The following is a 23239-nucleotide window of genomic DNA, read 5'->3' as shown; positions in this document are numbered from 1 at the left end:
GTTCAGATCTTCAGCTTGCAATATCGCCCTGAAGCTGCTGGCCTCCAAACTGGACAAACTGAGCTATCGGTATAGCAAGGTCATTCATGTTGGTGGTTACTTTGGTGAGTCAAAACAGTTCAATGACCAGGAAATTTTCACTGCAGAAATACATTAATAAGAGACAAGTTATTTGGAGAAATACAGCATTCTGCATTTCAATTAAAACATTGACTTGAGGCCAATGGGATGAGATTTAACAAGGCCAAGTGCAGGATTCTGCACTTTGGCTACAACAACCCCAAGCAGTGCTACAGGCTGGGGACTGAGTGGCTGGAGAGCAGCCAGGCAGAAAGGGACCTGGAGGTACTGATAGATAGTAGGCTGAAGATGAGCCAGCAGTGTGCCCAGGTGGCCAAGAGAGCCAATGGCATCCTGGCCTGCATCAGGAACAGTGTGGCCAGTAGGTCAAGGGAGGTTATTCTTCTCCTGTACTCAGCACTGGTCAGGCCACACCTTGAGTGCTGTGTCCAGTTCTGGGCTCCTCAATTCAAGAGAGATGTTGAGGTGCTGGAACATGTCCAGAGAAGGGCAACAAAGCTGGTGAAGGGCCTGGAACACAAACCCTATGAGGAGAGGCTGAGGGAGCTGGGGTTGTTTAGCCTGGAGAAGAGGAGGCTCAGGGATGATCTTATTACTGTCTACAACTACCTGAAGGGACATTGTAGCCAGGTGGGGGGTGGCCTCTTCTCCCAGACAACCAGCAATAGAACAAGGGGACACAGTCTCAAGTTGTGATGGGGGAGGTCTAGGCTAGATGTTAGGAGGAAGTTCTTGCCAGAGAGAGTGATTTCCCGTTGGAATGGGCTGCCCAGGGAGGTGGTGGAGGCACCATCCTTGGAGGTCTTCAAGCAAAGACTGGACGAGGCACTTAGTGCCATGGTCTAGTTGACTGGATAGGGCGGGGGGGGGGGGGGAATAGGTTGGACTGGATGATCTTGGAGGTCTCTTCCAACCTGGTTGATTCTATGATTCTATTATTCTATGAAATTTGACAGTCACGTATTTGAAAGTACGTGAGTGGCCACTTGTCAGTATCACAGGATTACAGGATGTTAGGGATTGGAAAGGACATCCATAGATCATTGAGTAGGATCGTAGTATCCAGCACAGGTCACACAGGAACCCATCCAGGTGGATCTTGAAAGTCTCCTGAGAAGAAGACTTCACAACCCCTGTGAAGGGCTCTGTGACCCTTATAGTTAAGAAGTTTTTCCTCACATTGAGGAAGAGCTTCTGCCTAAACTCTGAACAGTTACAATTTATGCTATGTCTTAGCATTGGCAATGGAAAAAGATACAAATATTATCTTGAATAATAAACTCAACAGTTGAAAAAAGGGGGGGAAAAAACCTAAAAAAGGATGTGCCTTTTGTTTACTTCTGCCATAGATAACTATAAAGTTGGTGCTGCTGGAGATGTCTATGTTATGAACAGTCCAGGAACAATGTTCCCATCAGCAATAATTTCCAAGCTCAAGGCATATTCTGCTGGGTCAGTGGCTGATTTGGTGGAGGTAAATATCTACCTAACTCAGTAATAAAGCAAATGAAAATTGAAACTGACGCCAAAGTTTCATCTCTGTAAGCACGTTTGGACTGCTCCTTCTCCTGCTGTGTTGGTAGGCTGGTGTTCGTGTGGAAGGCCTCACAGATGTCATCAAGAAGCAGAACATCCCCTTTGCTGAATATCCCACCTACAAAAAGATAAAGGAGATAGGCAAAACGGTGAGTAGCGTCTGCAATGCAGCATGTGGCTTAGATGAGGGGGTGCTTGCTGAGGCTTCTTGGACTACTTAAGCCCTGTCTCAGAGGGCACACTACCTACCTAACAGTCATTGTGAGTATTTCTATGAAAGAGAGGTCTGCAGTGGGACTGCAGCAGTTATCGCTCCTGTGACAGCTGCAATGCCTTCTGCAAATTGCCACTCTGGCCCTGCCTCCTCCTCACTTCATGTATGGCTGCAGAAGAATCCCAGAAGGAGAGAGGGAAGGTGAACGCTGCAGCATGGTGTTTGTCTCATGCCTGCCAGGCTTCCTCCTCCCTCCTTTCCCCTACTTCACTTAGTTTACAACATACCCTTTTCTACCAGTGAAAAGATGACTTATGGCTGTGCTTTCAAATTGGGCTTAGTGGCACTAGCAGTACTAACAGCTCCGTGTAAACACGTTGCACTGGGGAACACTGGACAGGAGGCTCTTCATGGGCATCTCAGCGACAGGGAGTAAGTCTGAATTAGTGACACTGTTGACAAAGCAGACTGCAGCTTGGTCAGTGCTGGGTCTGATCTCCTGGTAAAATTACCATTTGTACAGTGCTGCATTAGGGAACTTTGCTCGTTTATCTGTTTTGTAGCTGCTGGGGTGGAAGGAACTGCCAGAAGAAACCTCATTGATATCAGCCTACTTGAAACTCTTTGGCCAGGAGCTGGCCTATGTCAACATCAACAAGGAAGTCCTGCACCAGGTTGTGAAGGTACCAGGGACCCCTACTTTTCATTACAAGATTTGACAGTATTTTGGGTTTATTTCCAAACAGATTGGATCTCTGTTGTTTCACTGCAGACTGTGCTAGAACCTGCTGACAGGAACGCAGCGATAAAGAGGATCCTCAACCAAATCCGCAGCGGCGTGGCAGGACAGTGGACGCAGCCGGTGTGGCTGGGGGAGCTGCGGTACATTGTGCCCAGCTGCACCGGGCTGCCGCTGGAGTACGCCTCCTACACCGCTGCTCTGGCGCGTGTGGCACTCAGCGGTGAGTTCCCAGAGGCCAAGAGGTGCTGGAGAGAGAGCTGGAGAGCATCTCAAGGCACTTGGAAGAGAAGACGGTTATCAGGAGTAGTCAGCATGGGTTTACCAAGGGGAAGTCATGCTTGAGTAACCTGAGAGCATTTTATGATGCCATAACTGAATGGGTAGATTCAGGGAAACCAGTAAATGTAGTCTACCTTGACCTTAGCAAGGCCTTTGACACCATCTCCCATGACATTTTAGTGAGCAAGCTGAGGAAGTGTGGGATGGAAGAGCAGACAGTGAGGTGGGTTAGGAACTGGTTGCAAGATAGAGTTCAGAGGGTGGTGGTCAATGGTGCCAGGTCCAGCTGGAGAGCTGTGACCAGTGGTGTCCCCCAGGGATCAGTGCTGGGGCCAGTCCTGTTCAACATCTTCCTCAATGACATTGATGAGGGCACAGCGTGTCTGCTCAGCAAGTTTGCTGATGACACCAAGCTGGGAGGCTTGGCTGATACAGCTGAAGGCTGTGTGGCCACCCAGAGAGACCCGGACAGACTGGAGAGCTGGGCACAGAGGAACCAGATGAAGTTCAACAAAGACAAGTGCAGAGTCCTGCATCTGGGGAGGAATAATAAACTGCACCAGTGCAGGCTGGGAGGTGATCTGCTGGAAAGCAGCCCTGTGGAGAGGGACCTGGGGGTCCTGGTGGATAACAAGTTAACTATGGCACAGCAATGTGCCCTTGTGGCCAAGAAGGCCAATGGGATCCTGGGGTGTATTAGGAGGAGTGTTCCAGCAGATCAAGGGAGGTTCTCCTCCCCCTCTACTCTGCCCTGCTGAGACCTCATCTTGAATACTGTGTTCAGTTTTGGGCTCCCCAGTTCAAGAGGGACAGGGATCTGCTGGAGAGGGTCCAGTGGAGAGCTACGAGGATGATTAGGGGACAGGAGGGCATGGCTTATGAGGAGAGGCTGAGGGACCTGGGGCTTTTTAGTCTGGAGAAAAGAAGACTGAGAGGGGATTTAGTAGATGTTTTTAAGTATCTGAGGGCTGGTCAGGAGTTGGGGGACAGGGTCTTTTCACTGGCTTCCTGGGACAGGACAAGGAGCAATGGGTGTAAGTTGCAGCAAAAGAGGTTCTGCCTCAGCACAAGAGGGAACTTCTTTATTGTAAGGGTCCCAGAGCACTGGAACAGGCTCCCCAGGGAGGTCATGGAGTCTCCTTCTCTGGAGACTTTCAAGGCCTGTCTGGATGCATTCCTCTGTGATTTGTGTTAGGTAGTATCATCCTGCTCTGGCAGGGGGGGTTGGACTCAACGATCTCTTTGGGTCCCTTCCAACCCCGAGCATCCTATGATCCCATGAATTGTTGGGAGCAGTCACTGCACTGAGGGCTCAGGCTTCCAACCCAGGGACAGACCAGAGCATATAGCCCGATGTAAGCGTGATGAAATTTAACAAGGGCAACACAAAGTCCTTCACCCGGAATGGAGTAACGTTTGAAAGTGTAAAGGCTGGCACCGTTGCAGAAAAGCGGCAGGGAAGCCTGGAGGACAAGCTAGTATAGTGAGCCAGCAGTGTGCTCTTGTGGTGACAAAGGCCAACTGCATCACTGGTTGCAACAGCAAGAGCAGAGCTACCATGAAAATTATTTCCCCACTCTACTAAACACACCTGTGGGCTCCACCTGGAGTACAGTGTCCAATTTTGGGTTCACAATACAAGAAATATATTCACACCTGATGTGAGGAAAGACTGGAGAACAGAGTTTGTTCAGCCTGGTTGCCCAGCCACCACTTGCTCTGCCTTTTGGCTCCTAGCATTTCTGAAATTCTGAGATCATGCCAATTAACAGACTTTCCCTTTGGGTCAGCACTTCATTTCATTACTGTAATTGGATTTCCGTTTTCAACATGTTGCATCAGAACTTTTGCCTAAGCTGGATATTAGGAGGAAGTTCTTGACAGACAGAGTGGTTTGCCATTGGAATGGGCTGCCCAGGGAGGTGATGGAGGCACTGTCCCTGGAGGTGTTCAAGCAAAGACTGGATGAGGCACTTAGTGCCATGGTCTAGTTGACTGGCTAGGGCTGGGTGATAGGTTGGACTGGATCATCTTGGAGGTCTCTTCCAACCTGCTTGATTCTGTGAACATGTTTTCTGTGCATTTTCAGTATTTTTAAGACTCATATAAGATGTCATGTACCCCAAAGTCTGTCTTACTTTCCAGACATAACAAAAAATTACCTTTTCCTGGAAAATGTATCTTGTTTCAATTCAAATCCTTTTCTTAACCATGTTTAATTATTATTCTATCATTTGCAGTTGATGGAAAGATAACTCCCCCTTTAAGTGGAGATTTTAAAGCTTCCCAGTTGCTTGAATCCACTGTACAGATTCGATCTGACATAAAACCAAGGTACGGCAGCTGGATGGGTGGGCAGAGGCCAATGGGATGAGATTTAACAAGGCCAAGTGCAGGGTTGTACACTTTGGCCACAACAACCCCAAGCAGCACTACAGGCTGGGGACAGAGTGGCTGGAGAGCAGCCAGCCAGAAAGGGACCTGGGCCTACTGGTAGATAGTAGCTGAAGATGAGCCAGCAGTGTGCCCAGGTGGCCAAGAGAGCCAATGGCATCCTGGCCTGCATCAGGAACAGTGTGGCCAGTAGGACTAGGGAGGTTTTTGTTCCCCTGTACTCAACATTGGTCAGGCCGCACCTTGAGTGCTGTGTCCAGTCCTGGGCCCCTCAATTCAAGAGAGATGTTGAGATACTGCAACGTGTCCAGAGAAGGGCAACAAAGCTGGTGAAAGGCCTGGAACACAAACCCTATGAGGAGAGGCTGAGGGAGCTGGGGTTGTTTAGCCTGGAGAAGAGGAGGCTCAGGGGTGACCTCATTGCTGTCTACAACTGCCTGAAGGGAGACTGTAGCCAGGTGGGAGTCAGTCTCTTCTGCCAGGCAACCAGCACCAGAGCAGGGGGACACAGTCTCAAGTTGTGCCAGGGGAAGTATAGGCTGGATGTTAGGAGGAAGTTCTTGCCAGAGAGAGTGATTGGCATTGGAATGGGCTGCCCAGGGAGGTGGTGGAGTCACCGTTCCTGGAGGTGTTCAGGAAAGGACTGGATGAGGCACTTAGTGCCATGGTCTAGTTGACTGGATAGGGTTGGACTGGCTGATCTTGGAGGTCTCTTCCAACCTGGTTGATTCTATGATTCTGATGGAAGCTTTTTAATGCAAAGGCTGACACAGCTGTTGGAAAAGAGCACCTCTTTCACATCTGACCTCTTCGCTCTGTTTCAGCTTGTACGTACAGACAGTTGCAACCATGGGCGTCAACACAGAATACTTCCAACATGCTGTTGAAATTCAAGGGAAGGCCCTGATCAAAGTGCCAGTGAAATTTGATGGGAAGATAGACATCAAACTGAAAAACATTAAGATTGAAACAAACCCATGCCGTGAGGAAACGGAAATAGTGGTTGGAAGGTACAGAAACATTATGTCAGAACACTCGCTGAGACCTTGTACAATTCATTATTCACTGACCTCCTCACAGAGATTTGTTGAGAGACAGTGACCTTTCAGTGTGTAGCAAAATCTCTGGGGTAAAGAACAAGGAGGAGAAATAGGGGAATAAAAAGTCAAAAGATACCTAAATTATTTAGGAGCCTGATTTTTGTTTTAGTTGACTTATTGCTTTGTGGTTTGCATTTTTGTTGGCTTATTAATTTATTGTCTCTCAGGGGCTTTAATGTTTATTTTTAAACTAATACCTTTCGTGGTTTGGAATTTTGCTCAAACGTATCCCTATGATGTAAGGAACCCATATGTCTTGTGAACTCTTACTGCAAATGATTCACCTGCTTTTGTGCTTATCTCAACAGGCACAAGGCTTTTGCTGTGTCAAGAAACATCGCGGAGCTAGGTGTCGAAAAGAGGACCTCAATTCTTCCAGGAGATGCTTCATCAAGTATTGTTGAAGAACCTTTCAAACCAGCAGAGAGAGCTTCCAGTGAAGGTTTCACAACGGTAACCTACTCCTTTTTGCATATATAGTAGGATTTACTCTCTCTGGGATGCACATCTGCAGTTTTACTCTTGCCTATGGTATGCTGCCAAGTGGTATTCACACACTTCTCTCTAATGCAGCAAGGACCTGACAGCACACCAAAGAAACAAGTCTATAGCTCTCAAGAGGACTTTGACCATGGCACACGAAGAAAAAGTCATAAACAAGACATTTGTGTCAAACTAAATCACCTTGGTTGCCAGCTTTGCTTCTCCAGAAAGTCACAGGATGCCAGCTTCCTGAAAAACACCTATTTGCACCGATTAATTGGAGAACATGAAGCTAAAATAGCCTTGAGACCAGGTACAATATCGAGCACAAGCTTTGTTGTCTTAAGTTTATTGGTGCTATTTGAAGCTGTATAACCTTCTAATGTGTGCAACTGATATGTAGTTCAAACAGATGCTGATATTGACAAAATTCAGCTGGAGATTCAGGCAGGATCCAGAGCAGCTTCCAAAGTAATTGATGTGGTAAACTCAAAGACTGAGGAAGCAGATAAGTCATCTCTGTATGAGGATGTTCAAGCTAAACTGAAAAAGATTCTAGGCATTGAAAATGTGTTCAAGGTAAGACACTTGGAGCATGGGAGAAGGGAGTATTTTCCTATAAATGAAGCCAAGAATTTGAACTTCAGTGTGGAAAACTGGCACAGAAAAGCAAAGCTGGGGCTAGTTTCAAAGATGCCAGTGCCAGGCCTGTCAGGCAGTGCCACATTTGGATGGACCGATTCTAAGAGGTGCATCCAACAGGGGCTGGTCCTCTGTGCTGGACTCGATTTCAGGTGGGCAGAGTGGACCTAAGGGAGCTCTGTGGCTTCTGCACTGAGTGAGGCAGGGAAGTTTGAAAGGCTGATGTGAGCAGCTTCTGTAAACACAGAAGTGGATATACCCCTCTCTTGCACTTCTCTTTGAAATGGTTTTGCAGGTTGCAAATAAAACACAACGCCAGAAGAAGCAAGCTTCTAAGAAAGAAAACACTATGCTAGCAGATCTTGGGACAGACCCTGATGCAAAAAATCCCTCCAGCTCATCTGGCTCCTCAGCTGTCGCCTCTTCTTCCTCATCATCTGCTGCTGCTCCTGATCATATAAAGGCTGTGGATGAAGAAGAGAACGATCAAGTAAAGAAAGCAAGAAACAAAGATTCAAGCAGCAAGAGCAGTAGCGGTAGTGGCAAAAGTAGCAAGAGCAGCAGTAGCAGTAGTAGCAAGAGCAGCAGTAGTAGTAGTAGCAGCAGCAAGAGCAGCAGCAGCAAGAGTAGTAGCAGCAGCAACAAGAGTAGTAGCAGTAGCAAGAGCAGTAGTAGCAGCAGCAAGAGCAGCAGCAGTAACAAGAGCAGTAGCAGCAGTAGCAGCAGTAGCAAGAGCAGTAGTAGCAGCAGCAAGAGCAGTAGCAGCAGTAGCAAGAGCAGTAGTAGCAGCAGCAAGAGCAGTAGCAGTAGTAGCAAGAGCAGTAGCAAGAGCAGTAGCAGCAGTAGCAAGAGCAGTAGTAGCAGCAGCAGTAGCAAGAGTAGTAGCAGTAGCAAGAGCAGTAGCAGCAGCAGCAAGTCAAGTCATCATAGCCATGGACATCACTCAAGATACCTGAATGACAGCAGCAGCAGCAGCAAGTCATCCAGTCACCATAGCCATAGGCATCATTCGGGACATTCAGATGATAGCAGCAGCAGCAGCAGCGATTCCAAAACATGGGTAACTAAGTAAAACTAACTGATGCTGCTAATGTTTGTGACTCACATTGCTGATGGCAGCTGGCTTTGCATCATAAATCAGGAAAATATAAAACATAGGATTGCAAAATTTATTCTGCAAACCCACCTGAATTTGTTGACTCACATTTAGACTTCAAAGCATCTCTAAAGTTGCCACAAGTTTGTTGAAGCCTTTTTTATAGGCAGGAAATAAATTTTTTTGGTCAATTGACTACTTTCTGTCAACAGACTCTGCTTGTTTCTTTCTTGCCTTTGTGGTAATGCCTTACAAATATTAATGCTTAATATAACATTCAAAATTTGCATTGTGTGCTTGTGACTAAGCATACAGAACTATGAATGAATCATAATTACTAACATTTGTACTTAATTCCCAGTGCTCAGATTTCAGTGTAACTGCAATATTTCTTTTCTTCTGAGGATTTTAATCTTCATGTTTTTCTTTTCAAAGGAAGTTAATGAGATTTATCAGTATCGCTTTAAATCAGCGCACAGGCAAGAGGTGAGTTTTTCTTTCGTCAGTAAATTAAGTATGAAATTGGTCATGAGTCAAATGGAAACTTTTTAAAGGCAGCTCGTTGTCTTTATTGAGGAAAATTACAGTACAGATAACATTTAGAACACCAAATCAACTGCAGTGGGTCTTCTGAGATGCGTAAAGACAGCTATGTTCTTTGTGCTGGGCACATGATGCCATTTGTTGTTCTGCAAAGTAGATGCAAAGCTCTGTCAGAGCAGTACAAGGTACTGGGGACACATAATTTTTTCACATGGGGAATTCTCATCTAGACATCTTTCTTCTGAGAGTTCATATATATTTAGGTAAAAAAAGGGTGTTTTTTTCAGAGCTAGACCACAGAGAATCATAAAATCATAGAATCAAGCAGGTTGGAAGAGAGCTCCAAGATCAGCCAGTCCAACCTATCACCCAGCCCTATCAAATCAACTGGACCATGGCACTAAGTGCCTCAGCCAGTCTTTTCTTGAACACCTCCAGGGATGGTGACTCCACCACTTCCCTGGGCAGCCCATTCCAATGACATTTTGCAGGGCACTGAGTTGCTCAGGTTTGGAACATGTATTTACCAACACCAAATGCCATGACAAAGAGTGTTTTTCAGTGCTGCTTTGAGCAATTTCCTCATGTATGCTTCTAAGTTGCCACCTTGAGGATTGTGTGTTTTCTTCTTGCAGTTCCCTAAACAGAAAATCCCAGTTGACAGCCTGAGAAGCACATACTCCTCTGCAAAATCCAGCCATGCCTCATCTCAAGATGATTTCCAGGTTAGTTGCATCATTTCTAGGGATTTTGGCAGTTTGGAAGAATGGCAGAATAGCCACACAGTTACAGTAGTTGCACAGCTAGGAAAATGGGAAGTCAGAAACACCAACCTCTCAAGTCTCAGATATCAATCAAGAGTGAGACATGCACCATAGTTCCCACATACACTTTCCTCTGCGGTGGGGCAAGGATGCTTCTTACTTAAAACACTGCCTGCCCCAGAACTCACAGCTGAAATGTTGAGGTGAAAGACAACAGACCAACCAGAGAGAGAAACAGGAGGACACTAGTTGAGGGATGTTGTTGTTGTGAGAATGAGTGATGAATACAAGTGACAGGTGATGTTGTTAGTCAGCTTGTACCACTTCCTTTCATTCACAAGCAAATATATGGGTATTAACAGCTCAAATCATATAAACTCATTACTGTATCCCAACAATATGAATATTTCCATGGCATCAGCTGTAGCTCAGGAAACGGCACAAATTTAGGCTCATCTAAAACACAGTGATAAATTGCATCTCTGCATGCAGAGACACATGCACATCAAAAACAGCTTACAGGGGGATGTGTGTGGTGCATATGCCTATGTATGAGATGCACATGCTGCTGGGTATTTGCAGTCTGTTTGCTTATTTTTCATTTATGCATCTAGATCTTGCATCTAAAAATATGCCATGGTAACCCTTTTTATATTTACATTATTTTCATATTTTCTCCCCCTTCTTCTTAGCCCAAGTTTTTGGGAGATGTTAAAACACCAGTATTAGCTGCTTTCCTTCATGGCATTCGTAATGATAAGAAAATAAGAGGCCTCCAGCTTGTGGTATATGCTGATATTGACTCCATCAAGCCCCGGGTGCAGGTATTTGTATCAAACCTCACAGATTCAAGCAAGTGGAAGATCTGTGCAGATGCTTCAGTCCTCAATGCTCACAAGGCAGCGGTAAGGCTGAGAAATCGTTACCTACAGCTGTATGCACCACAGGACACCCACGCTCCATGCACTTAAACCTGGACTGTTTCCCTCTCCTTTACAGGCTTACCTGAAATGGGGCCGCAATTGCAAAGACTACTATGTTTCAACTGAGCTGGTCACCGGGAGGTTTGCTGACCACCCTGCTGCACAAGTGAAAGTGAAGTGGTCTAAAGTTCCATCAAGTGTCAAATCCATAGCAGAATGGTGAGATTTTAGTCTTTACAGATACTCTTTTGTGATGTCAGTCAACTGGGAAAAATCAGCATCCACTCACGAGGTTCTAGAGGTTAAAGTACTCCTTGATTACTCTCTGATTTGTTCCAGTACTGCCTTCAGGTGTAAAATCTGAGTGGGAGATCATAATCCTACTGTAGTGTAGAGATTCTTTATTCATAGGATCCTAGGATGTTAGGGGTTGGAAGGGACCCAAAGAAAGCATCGAGTCCAACCCCCCTGCTGGAGCAAGACAATACTATCTAACACAGATCACAGAGGAACACATCCAGACAGGCCTTCAAAGTCCCCAGAGAAGGAGACTCCATGACCTCCCTGGGGAGCCTGTTCCAGTGCTGTGACTCTTACAGTAAAGAAGTTCCTCCTTGTGTTGAGGCAGAACCTCTTTTGCTGTAACTTACACCCATTGCTCCTTGTTCTATCACAGGGAGCAAGTGAGCAGAGCCTGTCCCTGCCAGTCCTGGCCAGCCCTCAGATACTTATAAACATTCATCAACTCCCCTTTCAGCCTTCTTTTCTCCAGACTTAAAAGCCTCAGGACCCTCAGCCTCTCCTCATAAGCCATGCCCTCCTGTTCCCTAATCAGCCTCTCCAGCCCTCTGCTGGACCCTCTCCATAATTATTGAAAGCTGAGGAACAGACCCTTCCTTTCACAGAACACTTGATCCATAAAGCAGGGAGTGGTCACAGGGACCTAACCAGTGATCCTAAAGGCTCTGTACACGACATACACGCAGATGTGAAACAGCCTGGTTGGGATGTGTGCTTCTTTTTGCCATCTCTATTTCACAAGTTCTTTCTGATTTGAATTTTCAAAGGTTTTACAAGTTTGTCCCTGGGGCTGCATTTATGCTGGGGTTCTCTGAAAAAGCAGACAAGAATCCTTCTCAACAAGCCAAGGCGATTGTGGCTCTGACTTCTCCAAGAACATGTGATGTTGTCATCAAGCTTCCTGATGTAAGCTTAAGTCTAAGTGAAAATGATGAAAGCAACTTTTATTTATTTTCAACTTTGAATATTCTTGGATGGAACACAAAATAGAGTGGCTTTGCTCACGGAAAAAGAGAGTTCCATGGGTACTCATAATGACATGCATTTCCATTTGTAGTAGCTCCATAAGTGTTCATCCAGCCACTTGTGAAGGGGAGGCGATTCATTCTCTCCCAGTTATATCTGAATGATGACCCACATGATACTAGAAAGCTGTAAGCAGAAGCTAAAAGCTCACAAACAGCAAGTCAGATGAGCTTTGCCAGCCCTAGTGGAAAAAGTCCACATAAAGTCACTCATAGTGGAAGAAAGTAATATCAAACTGCCAATAGGAGAAAAAGCTGATCTCAACTGTTTGCTGTGAATACCTGGCACAAATATATTTTGAATTGTGTTTTTTAATTCCTTTTCAGATGATCATCTATGAAAAAGCCATGAGGCTTCCCCTCTCACTCCCCGTGGGTCCAAAGATACCAGCTTCAGAGCTGCAGCCTCCCATCTGGAATGTCTTTGCTGAAGCCCCCTCTGCAGTGCTCGAGAATTTGAAAGGTCAGTGACTAACCAAGTTCAGAAGGATGACGTCTTCTGTCTCCTCAGTAACTTCAGTACCTCCTGAATTTTTCTGGGATATCTGTCTCCAGCTAATTAAGAAATGTGCTGTAATAATATGAAGAATTGTTCAACTGGGAGAGAGTATTGTGCAGAGAGAAATCATCAGTGTTTCAGGGATCGAGATACCAACTTCTGAATTGATAACATTTGAACCTTCTGGCAATTACTTTTTGCTTGATAGAGGAGTACATTTCCCATGCCACCTTTGGCATTTATGGGTGCTTAGTAGCCCAAAGTGTCTGTAATCCACATAAAAATATCACATAGTGGGGCAAAAAAAAAAAGGCTAAAATGAGGTAGCACTAAACCCACGGTATGTTACTTAATCACTTTCTTTTAAGGAGAAGCAAACATTCAGTGGCATTTTATTTACCCAGCTCGCTGCTCAGTTTCCCGTAACACCATCACAACCTTCAATGAAGTTCGGTTTAACTACACCATGCCGGCAAACTGCTATCACATCTTGGCACAGGATTGCAGTCCTGACCTCAAGTTCGTGGTGATGATGAGGAATGCTGACGACGCTGCGAGCCTGAAAGCGATCAACATCAAGCTCGGCATTCAGTAAGTGACTTCTGCCACATTCTGGGAGCACGAGGGACTGCACTGTCCATAGTTAATGGGAAAGGAGCTTAGCTCTGGGCTTTACTGCAGTGGCTGGCAGCCCATGGCATTTCAGCATCTCCCTTATGTACTTTCCATGCTTGCTGAATGTGATGATGTTATCCTGCATTTAGGGTGACAAGAACACTGCTGATGTGATTTAAGTGGTTGAAATCAGCTTCTGCTGTGACCAATGATAACTAGTGAGCAGGAAAATGCCTTTGTCACCACGTGCATGTGATACAGACTATGAACACTTTTCTCCTTAACAGTGAAATTGATATGCAGCCTGAGAAGGGACAGGTCAAACTGCGGGTAGATGGGGTTGAAAGCCCCACAACAAATGTCACATACTCCTCTGATGGTAAGTGGCCCAGCATCTGCTGTTTTTCAAGTATGTCTTGGGAGAAAGAAAGAAAAGACTAAAAAACTATCAAGGAGGTTCTATGAGTTTGTATTCAACAAAGTATTTCTACTGTTGGTTGTAAGGTCAGTATTTAAGAACATGCATTTTACTCACTTGCATGGGAACATTTAGAAAGACTGATGAAAGTGTGAAGAGCCTTGAAATGACCAAACTAGGCAAGCTTATAGCTAAGATGAAGACTCTTCCTTTTCATACATTACTGCAGCTCCCACTAGAGTTCCAAATCTGTGTAGTGGTTTGGTTATACTATAAAATCTTGCTTGATGAAAACCTTTTAAAGTAAAGCTTTTCTAAAATCCACCACACTTGTATGGTGATGTTTTTCCCAGTTTGAGTTGTCTCATTTTGTCTAACGTTCTGAAATCTGCTAGGAACAAATATGGAGAAGGGGTAAAATAGCCTGCTTGCTTCTCTCAAAGCAGGAGTATTTGTTTTGCTGTGGAAAGGGCAGGAGGAGCTTGTTTCACATTGTGCTATGCAAAATGCAGGTATTTCCTGGCTGTAGAGCTGTAGTACACAAATCAGGTTAAGTCTTGCTGAAATTGTGTTAGTGTCCTGCAGTGCTGAGCTCTGTCCTATTTGTCACATACTTGGGAAGTGACAGTTGTGCTGGAAATATCTCCAGTTGCAGTCAAGCTGTGCTTTATGTTTCCTTACTCCAGTACAGTGTACTCAGGGTGCTGTCCACTTGCACAACTATGCAGGCATTATAGACAGATCTGCATTTGTTTCTGGAAATTATTACAAAGATGTTACTAACTCAAAACCCAATAAATATGTGATCATTCTTTCCAAACCTTTTGCAGACACCTGTTTATATACACATTTCTACAGTATTGTATTGATTTTTTTTTCCCTCTTGAATACAACAATTGAGGAATTTCAAGGAAAAGAATGCTCTAGAAACATGACAGTTGCTTTTTCTCTCTCGTAGAGGCCAGACTTTTGGTTTTGGTTTTAGGTTGTTGTATTTTCCTTTCTTCTAGGTGCTTCTCTGTGGATCTACAGTGAAATGCAAGGGCTTGCACTTATTGCCCCAGCCTATGGCATTGAGAAATTGTACTTTGATGGACGCTCATTCAAGGTATTGTTCTTCATAAGCTTGGGTGTTGAGAAAATTCCATAGTATTCTCTTTAATCTTTATGTACTACTGTGAGAGTATAGAATGGCATCACCAAATGTGTGCAAGGCCCAAAAAGTTCTGAAAGGGAAGTTGACACTACAGGATTGCACAGTTCTGCTCTTTATTTCGGAGTGGGAGAAGTGAGAATCTTTCACCCAAAGTTTGTTATTCCTGCAGTACAGGAGTGTTTGGTAAATGGGCCTGTGAGAGTATGTGCATTGAGTCAGCAGTGCCTTTGCAAGGAAAACGAACTTTCAGCTCCTGTCCAATGGTCTTACAGCTGTATAATTCTTTAAATCAGCAAAAATGAAACCACTGATACGTGAGATGAATGAAAGCTTTAAAGGTTATGCCAAAAATAATGTGAAATGAGAATGTAAGAAATTGATAAATCATCCTGTATTTACTGCCTGTGCCATGAAAATATTAAACAGAAAAAAGCTTCAGCATATAAATAGGCTAGATTGTTAATAAATTAACATACTAGACTGGCATAGAAGTCACAGAATTTCTTAGCTTGGAAAAGACTTTCAAGATCATTGAGTGCAATCACTAGTTTCATACTGACAAGACCCTGACCAAGCCAAGTCCCTCAGCACAACATCTAATCACTATGGTTGGAAAGGACCACCAGGATAGAAGGGTTTAAAGGCTGTAATGGTTAAAGATGATGAAGCACCACAGGAGTTTGGCATCAGACCCTTTAGAATTCTTAACAAAGAGATTTTAAATGTTTGTACGCTAACTTATAGTAGAAAGGACTTGCATAGCAAAAATCAACTCCGTGGGTATTATTTTTCTTAACTTGAAATGGTTTTGATTTTTTTGTTTCCTCAAAGATTCAAGTTGCTTTATGGATGGCAGGAAAAACGTGTGGGATATGTGGAAAATATGATGCAGAATGTGAACAGGAATATCGGATGCCAAATGGATATCTAGCTAAAGATGCAGTGAGCTTTGTGCATTCTTGGCTTTTGGAAGAAAAGGCTTGTACAGGAGGTATGCAAGCTCTTACAGATGATAATATTATGCAGTTGTTCAGAAAATGTAGGCTCTGTTTAGAAAATTTAAAATCCATAAACCTTTTTACAATAAGCATTTTAAAAAAAATCATTATTAAGTTACACCTTAAGTCTTTGTTTCAGTTTTGAAGTGTTTTAGAGGAAGATCAGAAGAAAATGTAAGATGATAAACTCACATCAAATGCACAGCAGCATTTTCCAGACATCAGTTTCCAGCATTTCACCCACCAAAAATCAGATGGGGATTAGTAATCATTACAATGGCTCACCACCTGATTTTTGAACCAGCAAAGCACTCAAGTGCACAAACAGTTTCAGGGACTTAATTACATGGTTGAAAGGAAAAAGATGTCTTTTAAGTCTTTGAGTAGATTAGGATCTTATGGTGTGCTCTCAACTGAGATTATTATGCAACAGCATGGTATAGTGCTGTGAGGAGAACAGGCACATTGCCTTTGTAAAGCCTTGTCCTGGTGGAAAGGGCACCTTTAGTCTCTGGAGATGCCTTCTACATATTTAGCTGTGTGTTTACTGTTATTCTCCTATATCTTTGTCAAGAAGGCTGGACATTAAACTTGCTTTCAATGGACATGGAGTCCACATGCACGTACACAACAATGTTCCCATGGTCAGTTAGTGACCTTATGTTGTGTTTCATTTCACGTATGGTTGGACGTATGGGATTCTAGAGAATAAAGCTTATTATAGTCAGGAATAAACTATTTAGCTTCTCACACACTTCTAACTGCTTCTCTGAAATTAGATCAATATTACTGGCTGGCAGCAATGACTGTTGGTCTCTCTCTGTAGCTATTCTGTCTGGATGACAGTGGTAGTAGTGTAATTCTTTAGTGGTTATTTTTATTTGGTCAGAAAGACTCCCTTTATTTTCACTGCTGGGTATTAAGTGCTTTTGAACATGGTTTTGCAGCTGTTTGGTAAGCCAGTTTGCTTTGAAAAATGCTTACTAGGAAGTATCTCAGATCGTTTCCACATGCCAGTTACATTTGAAAGTTACCTTTCACAGCTCCATATCTAATTAGCTGAGTTGAAAAGCTTATCAGTCAGTGATGCTGCTTCAATTATGATCAAAATATAGTCTTCATAGAGGAAGGTTGTTTGCAAATTGTCAGCCTTGGCAGATGGATGCTTCTGGGGAAATGTGTGTGTGTGGGGGGGGTTGTACAAGCACATAAACTATCAGCAATAACTGTGTTACAGCCTGCAAACTGCAGCACTCCTTTGTGAAGCTTGAGAAGACAGTTCAGATTGTGGGTGTAGAGTCCAAGTGCTATTCTACAGAGGCTGTGCTGCGCTGCGTGAAAGGATGCTCTGCCACCAAGACTACTCCAGTCACTGTTGGCTTCCACTGTCTCCCAGCTGGTAAGTCAATAGAAATCCTACTGAATAGGATCTGCACAAAAGCCTAACAGGATTGTGCCTTGACTCAGTTATCCCACTTGAAATGTATGACCCATCTACCATATCCACAGGTAGAGGGAACTTTCTGGGGTACTGAGTGAAGACCTTTCCGTGGGGTTTGGGTTTTTTTTTGAGAGGGTGTTGGGGTTTTTTATATGTAAATCTTCCTTTAGTGAAAGAGACAGCTCTCTGTTGTGATTTTCACTATGTTTTCCCCTATACTGGGATCTAAACTAAACTGCCCTTTGTGGTGCTTTCAGCTAACAAGATAAGGGCAGGGTGGCAGTACAATCACACTGTCGTTCATCTGGAAGTCTATGTATTGCAACCTGTGAGGATTCAGCTGCATCTTATCACGTGCAGCACCCTGAAATGGGGATCCTCATCTTGTATATTTAAATATACCATTGCCTTTGGGCATGACCCTATTTCACTGAGCTAAGCAATAGAAGGGCAGGTCTAGACAAGACTCCTGCACAGGGGTGCAGTGATATAGAAGAATGCCTTTTTAATAAGTATATTGTAGATTAGAAGAGATTAGATAAGGTAGATATAGATTACATGGAGAAGAGGATCATGTCTGTTTTCCAAGTTTGTTTTTACTTCAAGATCATAATATCCTTTCCTAAATGTATTATTAATAAAACTCTACATGGAAGTAGTAGTTTTCAAGGTAGAATTGACTTATTAATGAAGTGGGTTTCTTGGAACGTCTCTGTGTAACTTAGACACAAATATGTGAGGAGAAGCCAAGCCTGCTGTAATTAACGCCTAGTAATGACATGATAAATACTGCACCTTGCAAAACCACTGCTGTTTGCATTGCCCACCAGATTCTGCTACCAGCCTGACGGACAAACAAGCCAAGTTTGACCAGAAGTCAGAGGATCTGCAGGCCACTGTTGATGCACACATAGCATGTTCTTGTGAGAATGAAGACTGCAGTGCGTGAAGCTGTACATTGCAGCACAGCAAAAAAACGGAAACACTTTAATGTTTTTATTGTGTGGTGCAAGAAAACTCATCTTAAGGAATAACAGAGATACTGTGTGGAATCTTCCTGAGTAATTTAAAGTATTGAACTTTATTTGTGTAAAAACTGTTATGATTTCCCATAAATATCTGATTTCGTAATAAATCCATGCACGGAAAAAGTATGAAGGTTTCCTTATTTCACTGGTTATGGAAAGGGGAGTTCTGTGGTTCTTCTTGTCACTCCCTATCCCACAGACTCCTTGAGTCCATGATTACCATCTGTGCACCGGGTGTGTGTCTGTCAAGTCCCCTCAGGGATATGGATTGCTTAATTGTGGTACCAGGCTCCTACTTGCTTCCTCCAGTACTTCCCTCCCTGGTGCTGGCACCCTATGCACCCAGAGCAGGAACTGACCACCTCTGTACCATGCAGCAAGCTCTGCAGCAGCAACTCAGCTGTGATGCTCTGCAGCAACTACATGGTGTGTCAGTGCTGCACATCATGTAGGGAACAGCAAGACCAGAGAATAAGCCTGAATCTCACGTCACTGGATAAGGCTACTCTGAGGGAGTCGTGTTATGTGCCTGATGCAGAAACTAGCTTGAATCAGGGGCCTTTGAAGAGGACATGGTAGAGTTACCACCTGTCAAAGGATCTGAAGCAGAGACAGACTTTTGCACTTCAGGTGAGGTGCCTCAGCCTCTACGCTCAGAATGAGCCCTTGTTGTGGCACTATCACCAAGTAGGCTCTGCCTCCTGTCTACTCAGATCTGCTGTGGCTGCTGGAGCCCAAAGGGTTTCAGTGAATTGAAAGTTTTCTTCTTACTTCTAAGGCTGTGCTTGCAGGCTGAGCATACACACCAGGTGAATTAATTTTTCAAAGTGTTCCTTTAGAAGGTGGCATAGCCAAAACTATTGATGGCAGTGAGATTGCTGGCAGCCTAAGTCATCAGGAGTTTCACAGCATTTTCAACAGATAGGGTACTGTACTTTCTTATCTGCATTAATCCACCTGTGTTCTCACAATAAATGCACACACACACAGAGCCACTTCCATTGGACTGAACACAAAGTCACTTTTTATTAACAAAGTTTGTTAACAAACGTCACTATAAAAGCTACAAAGCAGAATATGATCCTACAGAACTGTTTAAAAGGTTGGTAAATTAAAGAGAAGCACTACACCTGGGTCTATAAATCAGTAGAAATCAGTGGAAAGAAAACCCAACATGAAAATCATGCAGGGTGGAGAGGTAACCACTGGCTAGTTATTGAAAACTCTTGAGAACATTCTGTAAAAGTCTTGTCACTTTGCTTTCTCAAGCAGCTTTGGTACCTTTGCCATTGGAATGGGCTGCCCAGGGAGGTGGTGGAGGCACTGTCCCTGAAGGTGTTCAGGAAAAGCCTGGCTGAGGCACTTAGTGCCATGGTCTAGTTGACTGGATAGGGCTGGGTGATAGGTCGGACTGGATGATCTTGAAGGTCTCTTCCAACCTGGTTGATTCTATGATTCAGTGGATGTGTGGATGGAAGTTTTATTGTTGGGATGTGAGATTTCTAGTTTGGGAGGTTAATGTCCTTAATACTATGAGAAATATGCTTGAAAGACAGACATAAATGCCATGACAGCATTTAAACTGTATGTAATGGTACCTTGCACTGCAAAGTGGTGGGGAGCTGGGAGCAGGCAGTGTTTGTGTACTACCTGGCAGCAGCAGTAAAGCAGTGAGATGCTGGGTTTGCTGCTTGTCTGGAAGTCACACGGAGCAGTGATAGGAAGCTCAGCCTTTCCAGGTAATCCCTGAGGCCAAATCCAGCAGAAGCCAGGGCTTTGCATGACCCTGGAGCTGGGATCCATGGCAGGGCTCTGGCATGAGCAGACAGCTACAGGGCTCCTCTCTTTCCAGGCTACTTCAGCTGGAGCACTGTTTTGAGGAGGTGCTCAAATACCAGCCCCTGTGCTTGCTGCAAATGGTGTGATGAATGCAGCCCTAATGCCCTGGCAGGAGCCCTACAGATGAGTGTCACCCAGCCACCATGGTATCCAAAGCACCTGTGGGACTGTGGGGAGATGTAAGCTGTTGGCATCCATCTTTCAAAGGGCGGCAGGGAGGCCTTTGCCCCTCCCCACCACCGCCACTGGGGACAGGGACAAGTATAGCTCAAAGGAAATGCTGTCCAGAGCAGGTCCTGGACACAGCAGACCTCACAATTTTCATGGACTGCTTCTTTTTTCCATCCTAATTCAGATTATATCCTCTGGAGAAACATGAAGCTTGAAAGGGCTGTGAATGCAGCAGGGACAGCCTGGGAGATGAAATAGTTCTTGACACACTGGAGAAATGTTCGAGAAAATAAGTGAGTTCAATTCTATTAAGAAACCAAGAAAAATCAAAAGTCCTCACCAAAGACTTTTGCCCACACTTGGAGTAGAAGCACAGATGATCCTGCGGTGTGGCAGCAGCATGGTAGAAGTCACTGGGGATGCATTTGTTGCCAAAAGAAGGGGTAGGATGGGAGCGAGATGGTGCAAGTCCCAGGATGTGGCTTTTGGGGTGATCCTGCCTGCACAGCCAGGCAGATTTCATACAGCCCCCAGGGAGGACCCTTACTGTTTGGATTGTCATGCTTTGTGGTTCGTTGTTACAGTCTAGTGTTTTAGAGACACTGGATACAAGAGCTGTTGCCTTTAATCTGCCATCACAACACACTCCACTGCTTGCCCTGCCCAGAGTCCTCACTGCCTTCAACTGTGCAGCTGCATATAGCTATGCTGTAATAACTAGCTTTTGAGCCTCAATTACCAGTCACCAGTAGCTGTATACCCAAAATCTTCAGCTACATTTACCATTTAACAAGTCTCCAAAGACATGACACAATTGACTAGTGAATGGCTTTTCTATCACGTGCCATCACCTTTACAGGGGGAGATGCTAAAACAATCAGAACCAGCATTCAATGTTGGTAAAACAGTGATCAAACATTTGCCACACTTCTAACTCTCTTTTTCTTTTTCCTTTCCTCTTTTCTTTTCTTTTCTTTTCTTTTCTTTTCTTTTCTTTTCTTTTCTTTTCTTTTCTTTTCTTTTCTTTTCTTTTCTTTTCTTTTCTTTTCTTTTCTTTTCTTTTCTTTTCTTTTCTTTTCTTTTCTTTTCTTTTCTTTTCTTTTCTTTTCTTTTCTTTTCCTTTCTTTTCTTTTCTTTTCTTTTCTTTTCTTTTCTTTTCCTCTCCTCTCCTCTTTTTCCTCTCCTCTTTTTCCTCTCCTCTTTTTCCTCTCCTCTTTTTCCTCTCCTCTTTTTCCTCTCCTCTTTTTCCTCTCCTCTTTTTCCTCTCCTCTTTTTCCTCTCCTCTTTTTCCTCTCCTCTTTTTCCTCTCCTCTTTTTCCTCTCCTCTTTTTCCTCTCCTCTTTTTCCTCTCCTCTTTCCTTCTCTTCTTGTTCCTTTTCTTCTCTTTTCTCTCTTTCTCTCTTTCTCTCTCTCTTTCTTTCCCTCTCTCTTTCTCTCTTTCTCTCTTTCTCTCTTTCTCTCTTTCTTTCTCTCTTTCTCTCTTTCTCTCTTTCTCTCTTTCTCTCTTTCTCTCTTTCTCTCTTTCTCTCTTTCTCTCTTTCTCTCTTTCTCTCTTTCTCTCTTTCTCTCTTTCTCTCCTTCTCTCTTTCTCTCTTTCTCTCTTTCTCTCTTCTTTCTCTCTTTTCCTTCCTTCCTTCCTTCCTTCCTTCCTTCCTTCCTTCCTTCCTTCCTTCCTTCCTTCCTTCCTTCCTTCCTTCCTTCCTTCCTTCCTTCCTTCCTTCCTTCCTTCCTTCCTTCCTTTTTCCTGCAGACAAAATCTTATGTCACAGTTCATCAGACATAAATTATATCCCAGCTACCAATTATGAAAAACCTATCAGCTGAAGTGCATTATGAAGACTAAGTTGTCTTGGATAGAAGCCACTGATCTATTGATGAGAAACTGGTGAGCACCCTTCCCAGCATGAGCTGGGCAGTGGCTTCTGTTCCCCACCCACAGAGGTTAGTGGCCAAAGAGTGGCTGTGAAACACCAATGTGAACCTTTCAATCTTGGGGCTTCTCTCCTGCCAGGAGGGATGCAGATGGCCCTCTCTGCTCCAACTAAGAACAGCTCTGTGCCCCAGCTGTGGGGGACCAGGGAATCAGGGGACCAGGCCAAACCCTGGAACAAAGAGCATCTTGAGGAACTTGCAAGGCTGCTTCTAATGGGACAGGGGAAATGCCTCCTGATGAGAGAAGGTGGCTCTGCCATGGGGTGAAGATGCTGGCCCTTGTTGTATGATGTGAAATGAGTTTGGGTGAACCATCTTTATAAGGCAAAAGATTTGTGTCTGTAATGCCCATCAGCCTCACCTGTTTGACTTTATGGGGGCAACCCTCACTTAACACCCCTCTGTGACTAATTTCACTGGTGAAAGGTTTGATGCATTAGCCCTGTAAGAGAGAAAAGTGAACATCAGCAGTATTTAGCCATGGCTTTTGTGACAACAATTGGAGGTTTGTGTTGCTGAGTGAATTCCCTGTCCTTGGAGAGCAGCACTGTGGGTGACAGACTGTCCTACTCACAGCAGGGTAGGTATTGGCACAGTGTCACAAGAGGGCTGCCTGGGCCATTTTGCACAACCCTGGTGAGGTGCTATCAGTTAGATAAGCTGTGTGCCTTATGGTCAGGTCAGGATAACCTGGGCAAAGTCAGAACAGGCTGTAAAAGCACCTGGTGCTTCCAGTGAATAAGGATAATTAGTGTTTTCTTGCACAATAAATATTTTGGCTTTAACTACATTTGAATACTTTTGAACACTTGTTTTAAAATGTATTTTCAGTGCATTCAGTTATTGAAATGTGAACAAAAGTGTTTATGATAGTTTTTGGCTCAGCAACATCAGGCAGTGTCTTGTCCCCAACCCTCTCTCCCTCAGAGGGTTTCAGTGGTTGATAAAAAGTTGATAACTCAACAAAATTCACTGTGCCTGTTAACAGTTCCTCTATAAAAGCTGAACATTTTCCACTTC

General features: G+C 44.2%; 1 protein-coding gene across 1 annotated transcript in view; it reads left to right on the top strand.

Annotated features, from left to right (window-relative positions):
* The window catches only part of LOC135177896 (vitellogenin-2-like), a 29413-nt gene extending 11010 nt beyond the window's left edge, over positions 1-18403 (top strand). The window contains exons 13-37 of the mRNA XM_064148317.1: positions 7-104; positions 1431-1555; positions 1665-1766; positions 2395-2514; positions 2604-2793; positions 5093-5186; positions 6071-6256; positions 6655-6799; positions 6920-7142; positions 7233-7408; positions 7767-8043; positions 8082-8085; positions 8123-8531; positions 9003-9053; positions 9746-9835; positions 10567-10779; positions 10874-11016; positions 11865-12003; positions 12450-12585; positions 13026-13212; positions 13524-13615; positions 14665-14762; positions 15642-15801; positions 17046-17207; positions 18080-18403. Of these exons, the coding sequence (XP_064004387.1) occupies positions 7-104; positions 1431-1555; positions 1665-1766; positions 2395-2514; positions 2604-2793; positions 5093-5186; positions 6071-6256; positions 6655-6799; positions 6920-7142; positions 7233-7408; positions 7767-8043; positions 8082-8085; positions 8123-8531; positions 9003-9053; positions 9746-9835; positions 10567-10779; positions 10874-11016; positions 11865-12003; positions 12450-12585; positions 13026-13212; positions 13524-13615; positions 14665-14762; positions 15642-15801; positions 17046-17207; positions 18080-18198 (3739 nt within the window). The 3' untranslated portion in view covers positions 18199-18403. The remainder of the gene's footprint in view (positions 1-6; positions 105-1430; positions 1556-1664; positions 1767-2394; positions 2515-2603; positions 2794-5092; positions 5187-6070; positions 6257-6654; positions 6800-6919; positions 7143-7232; positions 7409-7766; positions 8044-8081; positions 8086-8122; positions 8532-9002; positions 9054-9745; positions 9836-10566; positions 10780-10873; positions 11017-11864; positions 12004-12449; positions 12586-13025; positions 13213-13523; positions 13616-14664; positions 14763-15641; positions 15802-17045; positions 17208-18079) is intronic.
* Positions 18404-23239: the final 4836 nt, after the last annotated feature.

The sequence above is a fragment of the Pogoniulus pusillus genome, chromosome 8, assembly GCF_015220805.1.
Source record: "Pogoniulus pusillus isolate bPogPus1 chromosome 8, bPogPus1.pri, whole genome shotgun sequence".
NCBI classification, from domain to species: Eukaryota; Metazoa; Chordata; class Aves; order Piciformes; family Lybiidae; genus Pogoniulus; species Pogoniulus pusillus.
This window is presented reverse-complemented; position numbering and strand designations above follow the sequence as displayed.